General features: G+C 47.7%; 7 protein-coding genes across 7 annotated transcripts; 3 read left to right on the top strand and 4 right to left on the bottom strand.

Annotated features, from left to right (window-relative positions):
• Positions 1-7: 7 nt before the first annotated feature.
• F9C07_2158888 (ankyrin repeat-containing domain protein) lies at positions 8-1,768 on the top strand. The gene has a single exon (XM_071509280.1). The coding sequence runs from the start codon at positions 296-298 to the stop codon at positions 1,544-1,546; it is 1,251 nt and encodes a 416-aa protein (XP_071366574.1). The 5' UTR covers positions 8-295; the 3' UTR covers positions 1,547-1,768.
• Positions 1,769-2,077: 309 nt separating this feature from the next.
• On the bottom strand, positions 2,078-6,445 carry F9C07_2158878 (NAD/NADP transhydrogenase beta subunit). Its single transcript, XM_071509279.1, has 16 exons — positions 6,062-6,445; positions 5,451-5,994; positions 5,301-5,390; positions 5,260-5,263; positions 5,127-5,189; positions 4,813-5,073; positions 4,640-4,757; positions 4,131-4,586; positions 3,924-4,076; positions 3,733-3,873; positions 3,519-3,680; positions 3,293-3,463; positions 2,989-3,243; positions 2,808-2,941; positions 2,610-2,756; positions 2,078-2,561 (listed from the first exon to the last, which is right to left on the bottom strand). Exons 1-16 carry the CDS (start codon positions 6,156-6,158, stop codon positions 2,373-2,375), a joined length of 2,985 nt encoding a protein of 994 aa, XP_071366573.1. The 5' UTR covers positions 6,159-6,445; the 3' UTR covers positions 2,078-2,372.
• A 2,158-nt stretch (positions 6,446-8,603) lies between these two features.
• F9C07_10615 (uncharacterized protein) lies at positions 8,604-9,072 on the top strand (the record flags this gene model as incomplete). Its single annotated transcript, XM_071507453.1, has 4 exons — positions 8,604-8,714; positions 8,818-8,838; positions 8,891-8,939; positions 8,993-9,072. 4 exons carry the CDS (start codon positions 8,604-8,606, stop codon positions 9,070-9,072), a joined length of 261 nt encoding a protein of 86 aa, XP_071366572.1.
• A 5-nt stretch (positions 9,073-9,077) lies between these two features.
• Positions 9,078-10,864, top strand: F9C07_10616 (putative amino acid permease; the record flags this gene model as incomplete). Its single annotated transcript, XM_071507454.1, has 5 exons — positions 9,078-9,344; positions 9,415-9,535; positions 9,597-9,940; positions 10,000-10,585; positions 10,677-10,864. The coding sequence occupies 5 exons, from the start codon at positions 9,078-9,080 to the stop codon at positions 10,862-10,864; spliced, it is 1,506 nt and encodes a 501-aa protein (XP_071366571.1).
• A 649-nt stretch (positions 10,865-11,513) lies between these two features.
• Positions 11,514-13,395, bottom strand: F9C07_10617 (putative C6 transcription factor; the record flags this gene model as incomplete). Its single annotated transcript, XM_041292219.1, has 3 exons — positions 11,514-11,627; positions 11,685-12,488; positions 12,586-13,395. 3 exons carry the CDS (start codon positions 13,393-13,395, stop codon positions 11,514-11,516), a joined length of 1,728 nt encoding a protein of 575 aa, XP_041146550.1.
• Positions 13,396-19,324: 5,929 nt separating this feature from the next.
• On the bottom strand, positions 19,325-21,202 carry F9C07_1580235 (glutathione S-transferase). Its single transcript, XM_071508217.1, has 5 exons — positions 20,970-21,202; positions 20,805-20,867; positions 20,572-20,731; positions 20,283-20,510; positions 19,325-20,224 (listed from the first exon to the last, which is right to left on the bottom strand). Exons 2-5 carry the CDS (start codon positions 20,853-20,855, stop codon positions 19,908-19,910), a joined length of 756 nt encoding a protein of 251 aa, XP_071366570.1. The 5' UTR covers positions 20,856-20,867; positions 20,970-21,202; the 3' UTR covers positions 19,325-19,907.
• A 245-nt stretch (positions 21,203-21,447) lies between these two features.
• F9C07_2106860 (MFS sugar transporter) lies at positions 21,448-23,451 on the bottom strand (the record flags this gene model as incomplete). The annotated part of the gene is made up of 7 exons (XM_071509014.1): positions 21,448-21,683; positions 21,734-21,832; positions 21,893-21,993; positions 22,050-22,384; positions 22,440-22,986; positions 23,041-23,315; positions 23,380-23,451. The coding sequence occupies 7 exons, from the start codon at positions 23,449-23,451 to the stop codon at positions 21,448-21,450; spliced, it is 1,665 nt and encodes a 554-aa protein (XP_071366569.1).
• Positions 23,452-23,994: the final 543 nt, after the last annotated feature.

Raw genomic sequence — 23,994 nt, 5'->3', positions numbered from 1 at the left:
GCAATAGCCAGCTTCTCACGCTCTGACTCACGCTTTGACTCACACTCTGCTTGCTGCCCTACATTACCCTGATTTAGTCGCTTAAATTGTCTTACCGTCCGCCGGCCAGTTATAGAGTCTCGACTCTCAACCCAGAACCCCCAAATTTGCAGCTTTTGATAAATAATTCGGACTAGCCGTTAGGTGATCAGGCACGGTATTTCTGCCAATATAATTTTGAAGAGTAAACACAGACCGTTTTATATCCCTATCTCAATTCTCGGGATTCATCTGGAAAGACCACCTGAATGATAGGATGAGTCTGCTCGATTTACCTACAGAATTACTTTTGTTAATCATTCGAAACCTTGTAAACGACAAGGACATTAGCGCATTCGTCCAAACCAATTCCTTTTTGTATGACTCACTGTCAGACCATCTCTATCAAAACAATGCCCTGCGACATAACGGCAGTGCGTTACTGTGGGCAGCGGAGCACGGCGTACCTCAAGCAGCCCTCCGCTCACTTAGAAATGGAGGACATATCGAACGCTGCACCCTATCCTGCCACACCCCGCTATCGTTAGCAACAGGAAACGGCAACGAAGAGTTAGTCCGCATACTTCTTGCGCATGGGGCCGACATCAACCACCTGTACCCTTCTCCGGGCTCCATTATCAAAAATGAGACAGCTCTGATGAAAGCAGCATCTGCTGGACATGATGTGATAGTTCAGCTGTTGCTTGATCACGGTGCCCCTATCGACTGGAGCCCGAAATACGAGAAGACTCCCATCTGCCTAGCCGCTGAGGCCGGGCGACTCAGTACAGTCAGGTTGCTTCTCACGCGTGGAGCAAATCCCAGGCTCCCCAAGTCCAACCTAGCAGATACCCCACTTGCAGTTGCCGTAAGTCATGGGTATCCAGAGATTGTCGAGCTCCTTATCCAACATGGTGCGAATGTCCGCCATCAAAATAGAAACGGGAACACACTTCTCTCAGATGCGGTGGAGAAACAGCATTGGGAAACCGCTAAAGTTCTTCTTAAACATGGCGCCAAGGTCGATAAGAAAGACTCCTGTGGTTTGAATGCGCTGACCAACGCGGCAAGGAGTAATAACATAGCAGGAGCTCGACTATTGATTGAACATGGAGCCCAAGTCAACGCCGATAGCTGGCTTGGAGAGACGCCTCTCTTTGCGGCTGCAAGACGAGGTTATGAAGATATGGCCAAGCTGCTAATTAACAATGGCGCCGACATCAACTCTCTGAGTAAGCTTGTATCTCACGAGCATCCTTCGGTATATGAGAAATTGGGCAAATTATCACGAAGGAAGGGTGTCGACTACAGTTACACGCTATCCATTCCGGTGACACCGCTGTTAGTGGCTGCTGCAAATGGTAATGGAGCAATGTGTCGGCTTCTAATAGATAATGGCGCGGAGGTTAATTATGAGACCTTGACGGCGATGACACTTGAATGCCTTGCAGAGGCCTACGGCTACCATGAGATAAAGAGTCTTATCGAGAAAGCTACTTCTGGCCAGGAATCGGAGTCTACAGTGTAAGATGCTGTGACATACTTAGAGTTAGATCCTGTTGCATCGGTCTGGCGCGCCCTATGTATAGAATATGGGTGTTCCAAGCATTTATCTAGGAATCTTGTTGGCTAGTAGTTGCGGAATTGTGTTCGAAGATACCTCAAAACAACACCGGCGCAGCATCCAAACGGCGCTTAAATATTCCCTGTTTCTAGACCTGTAGCTTTACTTCTAAACATATTGTGAACATATCGAGAGCTCGAAACTTGGTAACATTTATGACAGCATTTACTGGTGGATTCGTTCATACTAAAGGTCGGGTTATGGAAGAACAGCAGCATGAACACATTCATAAAATGTGGATACAGTCTAACAAATAAACACATATATCATAAGAGTATGAAGCACAGATACATTGACCGCACTCTATTTACGAGCTTCAAGGTTGGCTTTGATAGCTAAGTTGCGTTAGAAATATCATTTCAGTGAGATCCGCGATACTTACCGTCACATGAGCTCTTCGCATCTCCGAAAAGCATCCTTGTGCCAGGCATGTAGAACATCGGGTTGGGCACATCAGCTGCAGGCGCCAATCAGTTTAATAACATTACTGCATCGCACAGATGTAACACTCACCATATCCACTAGACATGCCTCGCTTCATCACAATCACTTCCTTGCTCTTCCACGCGTGCAACACAGGCATACCCGAGATTGGGGAGTCGGGCTCCAATGCAATGGGATTGACTGTATCATTTGCACCAATGACAAGAGTGACGTCCGTTTTGGCAAAATCGTCATTGATTTCGTCCATTTCGAGCACAACTTCTCTGTTTCAGTCACGTGCACTAACCTAAGACAAGAGATACTTACTGTCGTAGGGCACCGAGGCCTCCGCGAGTAGTACATTACACTGTCCAGGCATTCGTCCAGCAACCGGGTGAATTGCAAAGCGGACATTGACCCCTTTCGCGCGTAACATACGTGTGATCTCAGAAATCGCGTACTGTGCTTTTGCCACCGCCATGCCATACCCAACGACCTACAGCCTGTCAGTTGCTATACGAGAGCTAAAGAGTAATATGCATACAATAATGACGTTCTCTGCGTTTGCAAGTGCGTCTACCGTGTCATCAATAGAGATTTGTGTAACTTGACCCTCGATTTTCTTTGCTTCTTGGGGAGCTGCAATCCCACCGAAAAGCACATTGGTGAGAGATCGATTCATAGCGACGCACTATGGCAAGTTAAATCAGCTGTGAAAGATAAAAGGTTCAAAAATACCTACCATAATGTATGACAGAATAGAACCGCTTACGCCGATCAAAGACCCTATGCTCGTCAGAAGCGGATTGTTGAGCATAAAACCCTCCGCTACCAGGGCAAAGCCAGAGTACGCATTTAGGACGGTGATGACAACAGCTATGAAAGGTTAACAAGTTTCCATCCGAGGGAATGAGAAGACATACGCATATCTGCCCCGCCAATGGCAGCGGTTGTCGTGTAACCCTTCAGAAAGCTGAGTGCGGTGTTTGCACCGAGACACGTAGCCGCAATGACAGGGGAGCCTGGGGCCATGGAAATAAATGCACTCATCGTGGCCAAATTGGTGCCTAGCAGTGTGGAGTTTATCACATGTCGCCCAGGAAGAATAGTAGGCCTTGATGACATGCGGCCTGCTAGCTTCAGGAACGCTACAATGGACCCGGTAAATGTGACGCCGCCTGCTATTATCAGGATCTGGTAAGTCATGCATCATTCAAGGGGACGTACCTATCAGAACGCCAAGGTATGCTGTGACCATGTGCAGCGTTGAAATGTCTGCAACATCAGTAAGCACACTTCCGATACTTGTGAGCACCGCTGCCAATCCAACGACGGAATGCAATGCCGCAACTGTTTGGGGAAGTCCGGTAGGTGTAATACGGCGACCTATCAATGCTCCTAGATAGGTGTGAGATGATTCCCCTTTTAACAACCAATGATAGATAACACTTACCGACTACAGATCCGACACCGGCGACAGCGCCGAACTGAGCTAACACTTCAGATGAAAATCCTACAGCTGCGAGAGATGCGAGTATTCCGGACGCTACACCCAGAATTCCAAGTATGTTCCCTCGTCTGGCAGTTTGCTGCGATGCTAGGCCAGAGATTGACCCTATATGTTGTTCAGAAGTTGGACGGTAAGTACGTTGCATCAATCCACTCACCAATGCAGAGGACACTACTAATCAGATATCCGGCTTGTACCAACCCGGCCATGCCCGTACTAGCCGCAGCAACAAATCCCCCGCCAAATAGAAGAGCTGGTATTGCATACAGCCACGGGTATTCAGGTGGATCAGTGGGACCTATAAATTATAAGCAGCTAGCATTTTGCTCTGGAAGCAGAAGCACCAACGCTTAAACATGTCTAGCATGCGCTTTGTCACCACAAATCCTCCAGATACATTGACAAATGCTAAAAGCACCGAGACGGCTCCAAGGAACTCTGGGATTGTGCTAGGCAGATAACCTCCGCCCATGATGAAGAAGCCACCAATACCAACCATACCTAATGCCGGCTCATTAGTATCGATACAAATGACTATGAAGAAGCTCGACTCACCCGAAATTGCGTTTGTGACACTCATGAGCGGAGAATGAAGGGCAGGCGCGACTCCCCACACGGCACGGTAGCCAACAAGGCCAGCAAGCCCGAAAGTCAGCATGTTGCCCATAAAGATAGGGCCAGTTGCTTTTCCTAATGCCAGAGTAGTTCCCATGCCAGCGGTGACAGTCGCCACATCACGTGTTGCCTTTTGCCAAGGCGTCAGTGCCAGTTCCGTTTGTTCCTTTGCTGGAGCTGCTGCTTCTACTTTCGGCGTGGGTGGCGGAGCTGGTCGTGGTGCCGGAGGGAGTATTTCTCCATTGAGTGTGACGATTGAGCCGCGGACAACCTCGTCGGATAAATCAACACCGAACGACTTTTCCTGGGGTGCCATGGATAGAAGGTACTTTGTGATGTTGTTGGAATAGAGAGTAGATGACTGAGTAGGTAGTCGCGATGGTAGATCAGTATATCCTTAGCAAGTTAGCATCAGATATGAATTTATACTGCTCAAAGTCCGAACCAACCAATTACAGTGACATCGTGATACTTGGTCAATTGTCCGGGGACAGTTGCTTCACAGTTGCCACCAGCCTCTGCTGCAAGGTCGACAATGACAGAGCCAGGTTTCATAGCGGCGACCATCTTAATCAATGTGAGTACATACTCCTTCGGCCGTTAATAATACCGAAGTGCGTACCTCTTTGGTAATAAGCTTCGGCGCGGGCTTTCCGGGAATCAAAGCAGTGGTCACGATGATGTCTACTTCACGACATTGTTCCATGAAGAGCTTCATCTCGGCTTCGATAAACTCCTTGGACATTTCTTTGGCATATCCGCCCTGGCCAGCGCCGTCTTCTTGTATGTCTACTTCAATGAATTCCGCACCTAAGGATTGGACTTGTTCACGGACGGCTGGGCGAGTATCAAATCCACGAACGATCGCGCCTAGACGACGAGCCTAGAGTTGCAATGTTGGCACAGGGGTTGTTTCAAGAATAACAATGAACCTACCGAGGCAATGGCACTCAAACCAGCCACGCCAGCTCCAATAACTAGGACTTTACTAGGGGGGATCTGGATCCATTTCCATTAGTACTAAAACTATAAGTTGGTCAAGTATAATAACCTTTCTGCATAAAATTACCGTTAGCGAGGCTACCCCAACAGGACCAGCAGGATACCTACCCAGCAGCAGTCACTTGGCCCGTCAAGAAGCGACCGAATTGATTTGACGCCTCGAGAATAGCTTTATACCCAGCAATGTTGGCCATGGAACTATGAGTTACCCCACACGGTCAGCGAGTGGTCATTATCGAAACCTCTTACGCTACGCACCTAAGGGCATCGAAAGTCTGAGCACGGGAAATCCTAGGAACCATGTCCATTGCAAATGCGGTCACACGGCGGGATGCAAGTTGATCCACCAGCTGTTTGTTCTGAGCAGGATACAGAAACGAGATGATTGTGCTGCCTTGTTGAAGAGCTTCAATTTCATCGCCCGGTTGAGGACCGCGGACTTTCAAGATGATATTACTCTGTGACCATACTGTCGCTCGATCGACCAGAGTGGCCCCGGCTTGTTCGTAGGCCTGATCCAGGAGCTCGGCTGCCTCTCCAGCGCCGCGTTCAATCAACACACGTGAGAAGCCCTTTTTGAGTAGCAAGGCAACGTTTTGAGGGGTAATGGCGACGCGACGCTCATTTGGATACGTTTCCCGCGGTACACCGACTGTCAGAGAGGAGTATGGAACGACCGGAACCGGCGACGGAGAGGAAGAGGAGCTCGCACTTCTCCTGGCGACCTGTGGCCATCGCGAGACGGAGGGTCTTTCGTAGGCGTTACGCTGGTATGGCACATAAGGGGTCCGGGTTTGTATAACTATCAAACAGAGAAGTGTGTTAGCAAACACTGCTACGGGGCATTGCTTCGCAAAGATGTCACTCACCGGAGTGTTGAAAGGCGAAAAGCGATTTCCCTGGGCGGGCGATGGAAGCCGCTCGACACGGTCCCAAGGCCGACCTCAGGGTCAAGGAAACACTCATGCTTGGTAAAGGCGAAACAGAGTGTATAGTGGGTTATGGAAGTAAAGGCGGAAAGACCTCATTCCAGTTGAGGCCAGCTTCGTACCACCCCAGGGTCGGCAGCTAATCTTGGGTAGAGCATCAGACCCTTGATATGAAGCCACGAGAGGGAAATCAGGTCAAGCAATTCGAAGAAGGAAGAAGACAAAGGAGGTGCATACACCCCCTCCCGTCTATAAGAGGGGCCGAGTAAGTGAGTACGTGATGAATGAAAGGATTAATTACTAGTTCGGCAAGGCATCGACCGAGTTGTCCATAAACGAACGCGCTTTCCCCCCTTTCAGCAGCCGGGCCGGTGATCACGTTTTCCAGCATTCCTCCGAGTCACCGTGAGCATTGGCATGCTTCTCTATAGGTTCGATAGAAGGAAACGGTGGTATTGGCTCATGCAACTAAAATAGATTGGGTGGACATTGAGGGGAACCCAACGCGGGGAAAGCAAGTCGATCCGCGCGCCGTAACGTGGAGAAAGATGCTGTTCTTCTTGGCAGCGTTTCAATATTTCTCCACCAGGGAGATCAATTACTTGCTGCTACTTAAGTCACCTGTCATGCTATCCGTCCGCCCGGTTGGTCACGCACAAGTCTCGTGATGATTTCCTTGTTATCTCGCAGGAATTGAAGTCATACAACATCTCTTCCTGCTTTTAAAATAACATAAAACAAAATGAAAACAAATGGCGCCGTGAAACCTGCGGCTTTACCTTTCATTCTGATTCTGCAACCCACCTCAACTAGATTGACCTCATTGTTTTAGTAGATATCTTCATCTTTTCTAACTCTCCTGATGAGTATTTTGTCTGATCTTATTCTATCTTATCCTATTCGGCTTTTTTGCTTTTACTGTTTTTTTTTTTATTTTTTTAATATTTTTTTTCCTCAATAGTTCTCTGTTATCCAAGATACGACAATATCCATCATACAACTCAGGTATCTATTTAAATTTAGAGCCCCTGTCATGCATATCATTAAGCTTCTAGAATTAACACAAGAAACTTTGCAATGTGCGATGAAGATGTTGATGTGGTATCCTGGGCGGTTTCAAGGGTTGTACGGCGCCTCCCGCGTGATTTCTGCATGAAAAATATATAATCTCCGGGTCAACAGAAACTGTCAGTCCACTTGGTAATCGACAAGGGTTCTTGTCCTCTTTGAATCAAGATCTGACAACCGTTTGGTTCCATCGGTCTCACCACCCGGTATATGTTGTGCGATAGATTTTATAAAAAGCTATTGCTAAGAGTTTTTCCCTGATAGGGGTCTGAGACATGGCAGCAATTTACAATATGGAACCAATGGAGTATAGCTCAAATGCCGCGAGACACGAGAGAGAGGCTTGAACTGGCATCAACTAAACAATCACCTCACGGTCGCGCTTGGTGAATATATATATATATCTCTCCAGTGATGATTGGAGACTACTATGCCATGTTTTTAGGATGAGAGTCACGTGCGACAACGTGACACACCTGTTTGTTCAAGGCTGCGGTTGATCTCAATACATACCTATACGACTATAAGAAAACTGCTCTCATCTTTGTTTGTCTCAACAAACAACCTAAAGAGTAACAGTGACCAGACCACAGAAACGGCTTTTTGGCGGCATCGCACGGATTTTCTTACGACAGTGGCTCGACTCCACCAGTGGTGGGGCAGAGATGATGCGATGAAGGCCGACATCCGGTTTGACTGTCGCCTGCACATTGATCAGACTACATAGATATATGCTGACACTTAAAAAGTAGGACCTAGTTTGTCCATTCCACCATTTCAGACACCGGTGAAAAAAGAACAACATCAGGCCATTAGCTTCTCATTCGAGTCCTACATGAATGGGCCGGTCATGGCGCGGTAACCTCTCTTAAGGTTCTTTGAAGTAAGGTACAGTTCGAGACCCACTGGCCTCGAGTCCATCCACACAACTACTCTGATTGGCATTTTCATGCCTTGGCTTCCTGAGAGTGGGAAAAAAAGGAAATTGAGCTCCAGCTTGTTTGACCCTCAGGCTTCCTAAATATCAAGTCTTGCGGAGCAGTCATCTCCGATCGGCCTCAGAGATCTCAACTTCGGTTAAAGATCACCAAGCGCTGCTGCTGCACTCGCAAGAATCCCTGTCATTTTAGAGGGACTTGGGCCGAAGACAACCGGGAATTGTCGCCATCTTTCTAGTTCGCCTTAGCGCTTTTTTTTTTTTTTTTAACCTTCTCGTGTCTTTTCCGCTCCCACGGTGGGGTCAACAGGTTCCTGACATTTTTATCTGTAAAACTCAATCATTGGCAGGTCACAATAAACCTTTTTTTTTTTTTCTCTTCTTCTTTTTTCCTCCTCTTATTCATTTGTGTCGCGGATTCTGCGCGCTTTCTGAAATAAGATAGTCAGCAGTTACTGGCCCTGCGATACTGCTGCCATGGCGCCCGCTCAGCAGCAAGCCGATCTCCTTGTTGACCAGGATGCGCATCCAATCGTCAACGAGGAAGTCCGAAGCCAAACAGAGTCGCAGGATGATGCAGCCCTTCTGGTGCGTGTTGAAGATTCTTTTAAATCTCTTATGTTTGCATTTCCCAGTGCATAGAAGATCACTATCATGATATCGCTCTGGCAATTACTAACTGTATCACCAGAGGACAATGGGCTACAAGCCAGTAAGTCTGGAGAAATTCCATATAAGCTGTAAGCATGACCTCATAATTGTAGGTCCTTCATAGAACATATACATTATTCGAGAACTTTGCGACCACGTTCGGTAAGTCAAGAAAACCCTATACAAAATATTCCGATGGCTAATGAACTTATCAGCTGCTCTTTACTTCGTCGGTGGTGTGCGTGTTACTTTCAGTACCGGTATTGCGGCTGGTGGTAACTTGGCCTACTGGTAAGGCTGATGGTATTTCTGTATGGTACCGGTCACTCACCCAAATTAAGGACGAGTTATCTAGTTACTATGGTCTTCACATATATCACGGCTGCGGTCATTGCGGAGGTATGCTCTGCCTCTCCATCTGCAGGTTCGATTTATCTGTGGGCTGCTGAAGCCGGTGGTCCTCGATTTGGCCGCCTCCTTGGCTTTATCGTCGCATGGTGGAGTACTACCGCATGGACGACATTCTGCGCCAGCAACACCCAAGCGGCTGTGAACTACATGCTCTCGGTGAGTTTTGATGATTAATATTCGTCCACTCCAGCTGAACCCAGAATAAGCGTGCTAACTAGTCTTCCAGGAGCTGACGGTCTTCAACGTCGACTTCCCCACGGACACATCGAGCGTCAAGTTCCGTGCGGTGCAATGGATCTGCACAGAGATCCTGCTAGCACTGGCTGCCATCTTGAACTTCATGCCGCGTATGCTCAGACCCCTAATGCAAATTTCCCTCTTGATATAGATATCACTCACACCCAGTAGCCAAATACTTTCGCTATGTGTTCTGGTTCTCATCTATGGTCGTGCTGCTCGATTTCATTCTGAACATCATCTGGCTTCCCATCGGAGCACACAACACCTGGGGTTTCCGAACCGCTGAAGAAGCTTTCATGTCGACCTACAACGGCACCGGCGCCCCGCCAGGCTGGAACTGGTGTTTGTCCTATCTCGCGACAGCAGGTATCCTGATCGGATTCGACGCATCCGGCCACGTCGCTGAGGAGACCAAAAACGCCTCCATAACTGCCGCGCGAGGCATCTTCTGGAGCACAGTAGTGAGCGGAATTGGAGGACTGGCCACCATCATCCTATTCCTCTTCTGCGCGGTAAGTCCAGCGACTCAGCCAAACACATTGAAATCTCACTTAGCTAAGACACCCCACAGCCCGACCCAGACACCCTCTTCTCGTTCGGCTCCCCGCAACCATTCGTCCCCCTCTACGCCGTTGTCCTCGGCAGAGGTGGCCACATCTTCATGAACGTCATTTGCATTGTCGCCCTGTGGCTCGTAAGTCTAACCCTCTCCTACTCCATCCATCACAGCCCAACTAACCAAACCCAAAACAAGAACACCGCAATCGCAATCGTAGCCGCCTCGCGTCTCGTCTTCGCCGTAGCCCGCGACGGCGTGCTCCCCTTCTCATCATGGGTCTCTAAAGTCCACAACGGCCAGCCCCGCAACGCCGTGATCGTCGTCTGGGCCGTAGCAGCCCTGGTCACCTGCACGCTCCTCCCCTCCGATGTGGCATTCACATCTCTCGTCTCCGCAGCCGGTGTCCCCAGCGCAGCAGCCTACGGCCTCATCTGTCTCGCCCGTCTCATCTGCACCCCGAAGCGCTTTCCCAAGCCCCAATGGAGCCTCGGGAAGTGGAGCAAGCCGTTCCAGTTCATCGGCGTGTTCTGGAACGGGTGGGTTGTTGCCGTTCTCTTTTCGCCGTATGCGTTTCCCGTTACCGGGGCGAATTTGAATTGTATGTTCCTTTCGTTTTCGTTTTGGTCTCTGTTGTATTGTTTGAGTTGTGGGGGTGGTTGTGAATGGTTTGACTAACTTTTTGTCTGTAGATGCTCCCATTATAATGGCTGGTGTTACTATTTTTGCGCTTATTTCGTACTTTGCTATGCCGGAGGAGGCGTGGTTGCCTCGGAACCGCATCTCGCATTTCATCGATAGCAAAGGCGCCCAGGCGACTGTGGAGGAGGTGGAGCGGCCTTCCGGTGAAGATCAGGGAACCAGTACTCCCCGGCTATGATCTGAGTTATTCTGTAAAGGGACAGGAGTGTCCGGTACCTAGTACTCGGTGGGTGGTATTAATAAATTCAAAAAGGGGCCAGGGATAGACTTGGGTGGATGTTTAGAGTGTATATTATAGCGTTGATGTCTTTGTTATAGATCATGGCATTCCGCATAATCATGCTAGTATCGTGGTTTGCACACTAGTTCTTTTTTATTTTCATGAGATATGCCAATATTTGGTCGATCAATCACTGTGTCATCTATGTCTATTTTTGTTGATGAAAACGCCTCAGTCTATACACCGTATGTTCCAGCTTTAATGTAATTTCATGTTGGAGGTTCCTGCAGATGGGCAGGGCTAGATATCCAGTAGCGAGTAGCCTCGCAGGATGATCCCAACATTATTAGTATTTCCACGAATCAGAATCATAGGGTCCGGCCCCGTTTGATGGCTGTCCGCGCCCTAACGCCACATTTATCAATTAATCAGAACGCAGATCCCCGACCGTCGCTAATGAAAACCAAAGATTGCGAAGATGGTACCCTCAATCATGAGAGGGAGGTTGTATGGGTAGTAGACGATACAATCGTCTTCTGTAGCTAGTGCTCAGACTGCCCCAGATGGGTCAAAGCCTGGGTAGTCGTATCGAGTGCTTTATGCGAGATCACGGAAGGAGAATCGAAGACCGAACGTCCTCCATCCTGTCTATCCACCCTTCAGGGAATGCGCGTTGCTTGAACCATGCCTTCTCCAGTTCTTCGAGGCCCTTTTCGACGTTCTGTGAAAAAAGGATTAGTATTCACGTCACAAGTATTGGAGAATCGTTGTGTCGTACCTTGAATCCAAACCGTTGTAGGTTAATCATGGTTTCCCGCACGAATTTCTGCTCGCGCTCATTACGAGTCTCGCGCCCTGCGGTAAACAGAGGCCATAGAACTGCTAGCTGGCCAACATCTTTGGCAAGTTTCTCAATGAGGTTTAAAATTCGCGATGCAAGCATGTCTAAAAGGGCTCTTTGGGGAACACGATCAGGGCGGTCCGCTGCTGCGACCTTGTGCAAGTAGAGAACGGTCGCCTTTTCGTACGACTCGATACAGCCCGCATATTCCAAGACCTCTGGGTAGGGATATTGCTTTAAGCTCTCGTCATCTAGTTCGCCAACTTCTTGGATGCACTTGGGAGCATTGAGCCGCCACTGGACTAGGCGTCCCATCAGATCCTGGTACAACAAGTCTTGCTGTTCAGGGGGCATCTGCCCCTCGCTTTTTGCCTTCCCGAAAGAACTGATGGCTGCTTGAATCTCCATCATCACTGACCAACACTGGCGAAGTTCCACCAGAAGGGGATTCTCAGCGGATGTATCGGTCGACAAACTTGGGATACCCAGGTTATATTCCCAGCCGCCACCATGCGTTCTCCAGTAGCTGCCCTCAACTACAGTCCCTTCGCTAGTAGCACAAGCGCCTGCGACATCAAGGTAAGAAAGAAGAGAAACGAGAAAGTGTCGAAGTGGGTGGTTCATTTCGGCTTGGCGTTGCGCCTCTTTGGCCGGGTCACTATTCGGGAGGAAGAGTAGACGATATATCTCACGAGCACCTTTCAGATGAATGTTCCAGTTATGGTTTTGGGAGTCCATCATCTAGCTAAGTCAGCTTTTGTTCAGAACGTCATAGGCCTGTGCACCTTGAAATAAGATTTGCAGGTGCCCGGGCGACAAAAATTAAGAAGCGACTTACTTCGAAAAGAGAGAGTAGTAAACAAGTGGCGAGGTCCGTTAACTGCAGGTTCTGGTCGGGCTGCGTATATCGGGTGCGGAAAGACTTGACCACCTCTCCATATTTGCCCATGGCCCGTTGAAAGTGTAGATTCCGTTGTTGACCTCTAGAAGTGTTTGCGAGATGTAATGCTCCCAGTGCCTGCATCGCGTTGGCCATAGTTGGCGATGACCGGGCCAATTCGGGGAAATATCGTCTGTATGGGTTGATGTTGATTGAGTTATCATAGATCAGTAGCAAGGTTGCCACACTGTCGATAAAATGAGTATAATAGCGACCGTCCACGCAATCTAATGAAGACGACATGAAGACGGCTGGCGAAATAGGCTCCTGGAATCGATATTTCATTGGTTTCGACTCGGCGATGGTGGTCGGCGATACTACTAGCGCATCGTAAGATTCATCCTCTTCGCCGGGTTCAATTTTGATCAATTTATTGCCATCGGTGGGATCCAGGACATGCGAGATAGGCTTCTTTGCCTCTCGTTTCTTTGGTGGTGAGGACGAAGATTCCGGCGCTTGAGGGGGGCCATAGACCTTGAAGGTCATCCGTCCTTGTGTGCCATCACATTCGAGACCCAAGCGAGTACAATTCTTGCACGACGGGGAAGCCTCGTCGCAGCGAACATGACGTCGACGACATGTCGAGCAGCCGGTAAACCCCCGGTGATGCCATCGGCGAACCCGCTTCCTTTTCTCAGGTGCGGGCGCGGATTGCGGGGTTGCTGAAGGAGGCTTTGCCTGTGCGCAGACTACCGTTTGGATCTCCATGAGGTGAGATGGGATTGGTATAGGAGAAACCTTGGGGTTGAGACATAAAGGCGAAGGAGAGAATTAGGTCCCGCCTGAGCGAGGGATAGCCAGACGATAAGGAATAAGAATTAACACCTCATTGAGGGGAAGAACATTGGGGGAGAGGCGAGGAAGTGGGACGTAGATATGTCGGAGGAAGAATGGGACGAAACGAGAGTGAGTCTGAGGATAGCAGGTGTGATGATGATGATAAGAATAGTTCGTAGTAGTCGAAGTCGTAGTTAAAAGAGGCAAAATGAAAAGTTAACTTTCGTCACAGACTCTTTTTCAAAATTACCTTTAAATTGCAATTTAATTAAATTGGGAACTCATTGGAACCTTCCAAAAACAGGCGAAGAGACTCAATCATTGGTTCTAGTGGGTCTTTCGCAGCGTTTGATTGGCTTGACCCCCGTTTGGATGTGCGGGCAACCGAAAATCCTGGAGGTGAGAATTTAGAAGAAAAAAAGAAGTCACATTTCTTCTTACTCCTCAACGCTTCAAATTTCCCACTCTTGGACTCTCTTGAGACTTGGGGTCCGAAATATGCAATTTATCCTCGTTCTTCCCTTCTCCTTCAACCTCAACACAACCCCCTCTTGTCTCAATTTCTCACATGCAGATGGATCATCCACACCATTCGAATTCTAAAACCCACCCCACGACTCGAAAGCGGAGTAAAATGAAATGCTACCAAAATGTCTGTGTGTCGGTGGTGTGGTCATACTGTGGTGTGTGGTGGATGCTCCCTCCGCCCAGAAAGTCTTTGGTCCAAAAATCTCCCACGACTGCTGATCGACCCTAGTGGTTGATCATATTGTTCCCTAGTACTGCTGCTCTTTATGATTCCCAATCCCGCGGTCACTGTAGTCGTTAGCTGCAGGCCACTGTCCCCAGTGTTAGTGTGCGAAATAACCTTTCATCTGCAGGTGGAAAAAAATACCTCATCGTGTCTGCCCAATGGAACGACCAGTTACTCTGGTTCTGTGACTTCATTTGGGACTGAATAGTCTGGGCCACTGTTTCTCGGTTCCCCACAGGATCCACTTGCCACGATTCCAACCGATAGTGCTGCTGGCCTATAATTTGGTGATCGTCCCAAAGCTAAGGATTTGGTTTCCCCTGACCAGTAGCGATCATGGTCATGAGGAGAGGCCGAGGGTGTGGTCTCAAAAGGATTCACGCCGAGAAGCGAACTAACGCTGGCTATCACTAGCGCCAAGTACTGGATTCATCCACTTTACTAAAACGAGTTGTCACCTCGTGCCATTTCATTCGAGAATTCCTCGACCCGCCTCCCGCGTGGCTTTGTCTTGATCGTTACGACTGAACAATGGCATTTATCCCTGTTAGTACATTTCGAATTGGGAAAAGATGGCAATATCTCTTGCAGTCAAAACTCCGATCGACGCACACAATCTTGCTGTAATATGTGACCGGGTCCCTGGCTGCAGTCGAAATCGCCCGCCTTAGTCCCACGCTCTGAATAACAAACTATATGGATGAAAATTATCCGTGACCGAAGGGCTGGCTATAGGCATCCATGCAATTTTGAAACGTTTACAAACGATCGTGTCCTACCTGTCTACTATCTAGTCTATGCTGAATGAGATCTAGCGGCATTCGAGAACATCTTGCACAGAAGCCGCGGTTACATTGGGCGGGTTCCGCGGTACCACACCTACGCGAGGGAGTTTTGCTCCGGTTGCCTCCTAGTGATTTACTGTTCAACCTGAAATGCCAAGAGCGAGCTCTCAACTCTATCATGCAGTTCGACAGTCATCCGTCCTTGGTACCGTCGGGGGCTCCCACCGGCACCGGCTTTCGTTCAATGGCTCAAACTGAGGATCGACCAGATCCCGAACCCTTTGGGCATAGCATGGATTGTTTCACTTTTCATACAAATGAAGTGGGACGATAAATGAATAAGATTCAACTATGCGATACGTATGTCAGAGGCTTTGTAACTTTAATTATCCAGGCGGTCCCTGAGAACGTGGGCGAGATTCGAATATTAACAATCAAGACGTTGTCACTTGCGACGGTACGGAGGACTGCTGATCCTGCGGCCCGTTGCTGACCATCAAGGCTTCGGTGAGCGTCGCTAACTTTGACCTAATCCGTGGAACTCCTGCTTCGTTAGCCAATAGTAAAGTCATTTGGCAATCATTGCGTCAGGGTCAGTTCATTCCTCTATAGTCTCTCCTGTTATTTCCCACTATGCCACGATCGACGGTATTTGCATTCGTCGGCAGATGGCCACATCTGGGCCCATGCACACCCAACTTGTGGTATCGTGAACTCCGCCGTGCCGTAATATGGCACGACCTTGATGGTCAACTCAGTCAGATCCCAGAAATATGGATCAACTAAGGTTAAGACTCCATCAGCCAGCCACCCTTGGCTGTGGTCATCTTTCACAAACCAAGGTCCCTTCTTCTGCCAAAGGCGTTGATCGCCTATGCCATCCCGCGGGCGGTCATGCTTTCGGGTCCGAAAGTCCTCCGCCGACACTGCAATATTAGGGCACACGCTGTAAAGAGTATAGGATCTCGTTTATAGCTCACATGCTCCGGGTTACCTTCGCATATGATAGATTCTAATCTTCCAGAAATGGTTCTCCGCCGCGCGAATCATATACTACTGACTCGCCCTTCGCCCGACGGAGACTATCCGTACGAGATTATCGCAGGCCACAACGCGACACTCAAATAGGCTTTCACGATTTGGAAGACTGATTACTAACCAAGTCGATCTAATCTAACTACGTACCATAATTTCGGCGAAAAGGGTGTCCATCTCCAACCCAAAACAGTATCAGGAGGGGACAGAACAAAGAGCGCACAAGCCACCAGAAAAGGGGCATGCGCTTATCTATGCTGTTCGGGGAAGTACTATCCCAGAACCAAACTTCGACTTCCCCGAGTGTCAGGCGACTCCACTATTTTCCGGAAGATCCTGGAGCCTGAAGGATTATTATGTTCCCTCGCGTGCTCCACAGGACCCTACCTAGCATTCCAGCGGAATTACTATTTCCATGATGTTGGAAGAACAATTCCACCGGAAGATGTTCCTAAAATGGTTTGGAACAGTGATACTGATTCTCGACCAAGACACGTTCTTCGACCCATCGACCCTCCCACCAGTGAACGTTGGGACAATATCGTTAATTGATCAATTATGCTTCCATTACGTATGCCCACGTTATTGTCTTTGAAATAAAATCACACTTCTCTCGTACAGTCTATTATCCTATACCCGAGAACCAAGAACAAAGCTTATCCACCAAGCCACAAAGGCATTCAACTTTGAAAGTGGCTCTTTTCTCCCTCATCGAAACTCGGCTGCCATCGGACAATTTCGGAGATAACCACTAAGATCGGCCACAGGGGACAATAAGGTTGCGAGTTTGATGAACTGAACCACGGACCACCATGCTCCGGAAGAAGGTAGATGGAGCTGACATGAAGGGCTTCAGTTGAGAAAGAAAAGCTTACCATCCCAACAAAACCCCACGGACCAACGGCCTCCGTTGCAGAAGAAGAGGTCTGAGAGCTGAACCACTGTTTACCGGACCATGGCTACGGATAAGATGAGATGAGGTTAGACTCAGTAAAATGACTTGAGTCTAATGGATTAGTTGTAAGGTAACTATAAACCTTAAGGTGCTTAAGTGAAAGAACCGGGGATAGCCTCGGGTTTGTGCATACGCATACCCGGTGATTGACCTCGGAAGAGGTCCGCGGGTGATATATTCGGATAATATGCGTCGTCCTCACCACGTTGAACAGGGAAGCTGGCAGGGATTGGAATAGCACATCTCTATCCGGTGATTGTTGAGTCGGATATATTATCTTATAGTGCTCGACTAGTTGCTGATTGGTACACTTGATCAGGTGGGTGATGCTAATAGTTATTTATAGTTACCGGATATGGGGATGTGCATGCCTCGTATATGAATCAGGTAATAGTATTTTTCACTATTAGAAAGTATCTTGCGTGTTCTTTTGTCTTAGCCATACTAACTAGCACAGCATCTTATATGGAAAAAGAAAGAAAGACAGCTCAAGGCACACATAGATAGACATGTACCACTCCGGCATACTGAAAGAAATGAAACAAGCAGATAGAGGGAAGACAGGAATACCGCATAATAGCAAAGAAGGGCAACGAAAGAAACCCTCTCTCATCGAACAACCTGAAGCATCCTCATAACCAAATTCCCCAGCAAGAACTGAAGCGAATACCGCTCTATCTAAACCGTACTACTAGCTCGGCTTCCACCTATCCAGAATCCACTCTTGACGATTATTGACTCCATGTAATCATATTCGTTTTCTTTTTTTTTTCTTTTTTTTTTTTTTTTTTTTTTTTTTTTTTTTAGCTCTAGTAAACGCCATCCCCAGTAGGAATCACTTGTGATATTCCGGGTCGCCGAAGAGAGAAGCCCGGCTTCAGGTCGATCTCTTCTTCTTTTTGGTATTGACGGATCCACCTGACACAGCTGATATTGGAGGTAGTGGTGAGGAGCGAGAGGGTTTCGGCGCTTTTCGGCGGAGAGATTTCATGGAAGGTTGGGTTTTATTTCTCCAAGTGTGCGTAGTTCAGTGGAAGGTTGCTTGGGTTATTGAACGTGGTGAGATAAGAAAGTTTGAGAGACTAGCCTAGACCACCTGGACCCGCATGAAAGGTGTAAGGTGAATCCATATCTTCGGCCCATTTTGTGTTTCGTTAGTCATGAGTAGTCGGTGCTCTTATAGATATCTGGTCCTGACATCGAACCCGCTGAGTCTTGACAGATCCAAGAATTGGAGGTCAAGGATATAGAGGTGCATTTAGAGTATTGTTCGCCGTTGGAAGTGTATGATGGATGGAACCTTAAGCGTTTGAGTCGACTTCACTTTGTCAATAGGATGCCTCAGCCAAATACGTACCGCAACTTTGATAGTATACATAAGGATCAGTCGACAACACAATGGAGATAGTGATATATCGAGTTCCAGTTTTTGGCCAGATACAACGCGAATCACTGTACCTAAGTGCAACTCCGAAGACACCGTCTACACCAGGTTGGCCATCTTGGAATATCATCGGATATCGCTGTGCGACTTCCCCGATGATGCATACTACCCTGTAAAACCCCGAGATAAACCTGCGACATGCGCTGCAAAACCCCATCTATTAATCTATATGGAACAGTCTAATCTCCACATTAATCCTCGTACTCTATTATCATACATTATCACTAGAGCTATCTATTCTACTTATCTATCTCTTGCCAATAGAAGTATTCCCATAAGCACCCGCACATACGCGCATTCTACACACCCCAGCCAGTGCACGTTTCTCTCTGAAGCAAACTTTTGGAAACTCACTCCTACATTTGGGCCCCTAGATATTGATGTATCTTCACGGGTACAAGCGAAGGGTTAGTAACAGCTTTGGAAAGGTTATGACTTTTCCCTCTAAAACGTTCACTAGTCTTCTCGAAGATTGGTCACAAACAAAGTTAGAAATATATATCCTCGTTCTTTATATTCTTACAATACTATTCCGTTTAATAGAACACACTTCTTGTTTTTCTATATCTCTGTAAATATACGATACTGTTCGAAAATTAAGAAAATACGTATTGCTTGAGTTGACTAGAGTCAATATAGAACGACTAGATATCAATCAAAGAGTGAATGCTCTTCTTCAGTTTTGTTCAAACTTCAGCATTTTTAAGACTAGTCGATCTACTTGCTTTAGTAACTTCCAGTAAGATGGTATATAAATATTATAGAGAAAGCATAAATTGAGGGATGATGAGAAAATGTTCAACAACAAATTTGTATTTTGACCGTCTTGTAGATATAGTCTACCGTATGGCGGACTAAATCGACCAGACGGTCAAAATGAATTATTTCCCCCTTTTTCTTAACCAGGTTCACCCATATGTTATTTCCACATAGTGCTGTTGATATACTATAGGCTTGAATTGCTCATGGTTACATCCATCTGATTATCGTGCGACTTTAGATAATATATTTTCTTATCTTTAGATGTTGTGCACAGTGTTTCAATGTTTGAGGATATCATGCGCCTATTATTCATAACTTATGGGAGGGTTCGTCTGAACATGCATGGTGTTTATCATGCGGCAAGGTTTCTCAAGGAAGACTTGACTTGCAAGTCGAAGCCAGCAATAGGCTATGCCATTCAGATCTGACTCCCAAATCACGGATATCTCTTGGTACCGGATTCCTACTATACACGTGCCAGCTGGCTCTTTTGCATCGTTTTCTCATAGTTTCTGTTGTTCATGGGCACTGAATCTGAATATTGAATAGAAGCCTCCCAAGCCTCCTCCGTCGACTTTTCACGGTCTCAACAAATGGTATGTTAATCTATACGTACGCAGCCCTCTAAGAACTGTCTCAAAATGCATGGTCACCTTTGACTGAGTTACCCGAGCAGGGGAGTCGATCAGTATCAACACCCCCTAAGACTCACTCCGTCCTAACTACCAGCTCCGGATGAACATCCTCATCATACCATTCCCCCAATCCGCGCTGCACAGCCGGCCTCTCCGCGATACGATCCACCCACTGCCCTAAAGAAGGCCAAGCCGCAATCTCATCCTCCGAGAACCCAATAGACCGATAGGTCCGAATCCAAGCCCAAGCATTGATGTCAACGATGCTATACTTCCCACTACCGGGTCCAGCGAGGTACTCTCGCGCATTGCAACTATGCTTTCCTGACAGATGCGCCTCCAGAACCTGGTAAATCCGGAGAACCTCGTCTCTAAAGCGGGTCGTTGCATCTAAGGAGGAATATCAACATCACTTCGCACCTAAAACCAGACTAGAATATAAACATACGAGGATCGATCGTATTCCTCCGGAAGTAATTATATTGTCCCTGGATCGGTTGCCCCGATGCATGCCAAAAGATCAACCATTGGTAGGCTTCGCTTTGTTCGATTGGGTCCGAGAACCAGAATTGGTGGTCTTTGTCGATGCTGGAGACGAGGTAGAGCAGTTCTGCGGAGGATTCCATGACCGGGTGGGGTGGGCTTCTGGTATTGTCTATTAGAATGGGGATTCGGCCTGGAGGGATGGGATTAGTTGATGTCGTTTGGTTTTCCTGGACCAAGAAATGGTTGTATACCGTTGGGATTGAGTTTGAGGAACCATTCTTTTTTCTGTTCTTTTGTGTCTAGGTCAATGAGACTGGTTGTCCACTCGAGGCCGTAGACGTCCTTGAGTTCTTCTAGGAGAATGTGGACTTTTCGTCCGTTTGGGGTCAGGGAGGTGATTAGGTGGATTCCCTTGGTTCATTAGTTATTTTGCATTGCGAGGGAAACATCAGAGGTAATTCATTATGTGTATTGGAAGATCTACCTTGGCATTTTTGACGGGATCGGGGGTTTTGTCGGTGTAGAAAGAAGACATTGTTTAAACGGTCTAGGTCAACGCTTCGATAAGATGTTTGTTTGTAAGACAATGAATGAAAAGAACGACGATTGGAATGGGTGATCAGAGAAGAGAAATCAATGTCTAATATACCCCGATTTAACCCCGCTATTATAAAACCGACGCGATGACTTATTATAATGGCGTCATTATAGCCCTTGACTAGAACAAAGTGCTATCTCGACTCTACAGTGCAATATTAGCATCATGGCTGACATACGAGATCTGCTATAGGATATAAGATAAGGTAACTATTCAAGACAACGTGCCAGGGCATCTCATCGCATTATCTGGCCTAAATTAGGATTCAACATGTATAGCCTATATAAGATTCCACTCATCTAAATTGAAGTGTCATGTCGTAAAGATCGTATGAGGTGCAATGGGAACCTCGTCATCGTGGTCCCTGGTTTGATTCGGGGACGGCAAGTTCTAGGCGATTATAATAATGCCTGCTAAGAGAGCGTCATGAGTGTCGAACTCAAGTGCCCCAGTTACGGGACAGAATAGAGCGCAGATGGTAGTGACTGGACAGCCAGTGTGGCCAACTATTAAGAGTCTCGGACGGCTTTCATTCAATCCTTGGCGCCTCGTGAGCTCCCTCTGTTGCTGACTTATTGCCAGTTTCAACACCCTTGACCGAACCAGCAGGCTCGGAGCTGTCAGATTTCGCGGCTAGGTCCCGCTCGAGCTGGGCCTTCTCCTCGTCGGTCGCATCAGTGACGTGAACAGCAACTTCTTCTCCAAAGTTCTTTGCAATTTCCTCGAGTGTCAACCGCGCAGTCTCGGGGAAGAAGTAATAGATCACTGCAAAATTGTAAGCAAGAGCGGGGAATCTGAAGGGCATGAGAACCTACCTGGAATGAAAACAGCTGACCAGCAGATGATAACCAGATAGTATTTCCAACCAGCATTGTTGAAACCCATAGGGGCTGTTTGTAGTAAAATGAGGGTGGCTACGATCAGTTAGTCAATTGGAAGACTCATAGACACCTCTGTAGGATATCTAAACGCACCAGCAAATTGTCCGAAAAGCGAGAATCCCATGCCAATTGGGCGGATTTCGGTCGGGAAAATCTCAGAGACATAGAGGTACATAGTGGTGTCGCAGAAGGTTCTATCAGAAATAAGTAGTTGTTTGATAGGATGGTCGAATAAATGGCTGGTACTAACCCCTGGAAAGCCAAGTAGAGATAAATGAAGAAAATTCCAAATCCGTTTCCGACCCTGTTCGTGGTGCCTGCATACTCGGACGTCATTGCAGCCAAGCATGAGGTGGAGATGATAATGCCAACAAAGCCAGTGATGTACATGCCACGACGTGAGTTGACCTTGTCATGAAGCCAGGCGCCAAGAGGGTTGTATAAAACACCTGGTGATGCTGTCAGTGTACATTCTTCGAACAACCATATCCTCTTACCAGCTGTAGTCAGCCAAACAGCACTTAGAAGCAAAGGCATGCCCCCAGTCATTCCAAGATTGGTGTATAGAAGGACAGCATAGTTGTTCTGCCCAGGTCAGTGCGTCTAGTATAAACATAGCCTTTGGAAACTTGATACTCACAATGATCAATGGCCCACCGAATTCAGCACCCCATTGAGTGAGGAAGCCGATTGCCATTCGCTTTCTATACGACTTCTTCCGTAAAACTGCGTTCCACACGTTGCCATAAGTGGATAGCCTCTCCGCTTCGAGGCGGATCTGCTCCGCTGTCTGAAAATATTCCTCCTTAGCAACTAGGTTGTCGGGATCATCTGGTGACTGGCGAAGCTTCTGAAGCACAATCTTAGCTTCCTCGTGCTTCCCTTTGGAAATAAGCCACCGAGGGGAACGAGGAAGCCATGGTGATCCAAGGAGCAGCACTATCGCTGGCAGGCACTGAAGACACAGAGGAAACCTCCAGCCGAAACTGCCCAATTCTCCTTCAGCAAAGTAGCATGCATAACCGACCCAGCCAGCAAGCATGTAACCGAAAACCAGGAAGATCGCATGATGACCGACCAGCCAACCACGACGGAAAGCACTCGACATCTCGGACAGATACATGGGACAAACAGTCACGAGGATACCGATTCCAAGACCACACACGAACCGACCGGCTTGGAACATTCTGAGAAGCTGTTAGGGAATCGTCTCTGGAAAAGAGTTATGACGCAATACATACTTGAGAGAGTTCGCGCCTCCCTGAAGCGCACCTCCAAACATCGAAAAGAAAGCACCCAACTGAATATTGACCTTTCGACCAAAGTAATCGCAAGACCACATTATGAATAGTGTGCCAACAGCACCTCCAGCACTGAAGACGCCATTGGCGGTGGAAATGGCTGGTGTCGTAATCGAAGCATATCCCGGCTCACCCTCTTGTGGAAGATCAAAGTAGGTATACCACCCTGGTTGACCGATCGTACTGGAGATGATTGAGGAGCAATAGCCATAGGTCTATACAAGGGCCAATTAGAATGCATAACATTGCCAGGCAGGCATCAGGTGAGGCAACGCTTACCATTGAACCAACAGCGACGAAAATAGCGACCAGTTTGTTATAAGTGCTGGTCTGGGACCCGAACGTACCCATGATGGACAGGTCGTTTTTCCCTTGCAGGGATTTGCACAGAGCCGGAGTTTGGTTGTTTCAAGGAGCAGTACGAATATGACAGCACAAATGCGGCACAGAATTGACAGGTCAATTCATATGACCAGGGACTCTTCGCTTCACAAACTTCGTACGTACAAACTTTTGTGTCCCTTTTAGGAGCTCCAAGGAGAAAGAAATCTTGTCGAGATAGGACTGCGAGCTACTGTTAACTAGCTTCACAGAGGATCAACACACCAGCTTCGAGACTGAAATTTTCGGCAACCACTCAGTAGTCAGTACAACGACAGGGGAACAACTTTAGCAGACACCCACTCCTTTATTGCATTAGTCTATAAAACTAAGTACTCATGGCGGAAAAGCTGTAAGGCCGCTATGAATACTAGTAGGACGCATGGCATGGTGTGCATTGGCGAGGGTGGACCGTGGAGAATGTTTCGGGTCCACCTTCTGTCAAAATCTCGAGTCTGAGAGGCATGATTGCTGGATTAGGGATATGCTGCATGATGAGACCGGCGCTAAAAC

This window comes from Aspergillus flavus, chromosome 4, assembly GCF_009017415.1.
Source record: "Aspergillus flavus chromosome 4, complete sequence".
In the NCBI taxonomy this organism is placed as follows: Eukaryota; Fungi; Ascomycota; class Eurotiomycetes; order Eurotiales; family Aspergillaceae; genus Aspergillus; species Aspergillus flavus.
The sequence above is the reverse complement of the archived record's forward strand: the minus strand, read 5'-3'. Positions and strand labels throughout refer to the sequence as shown.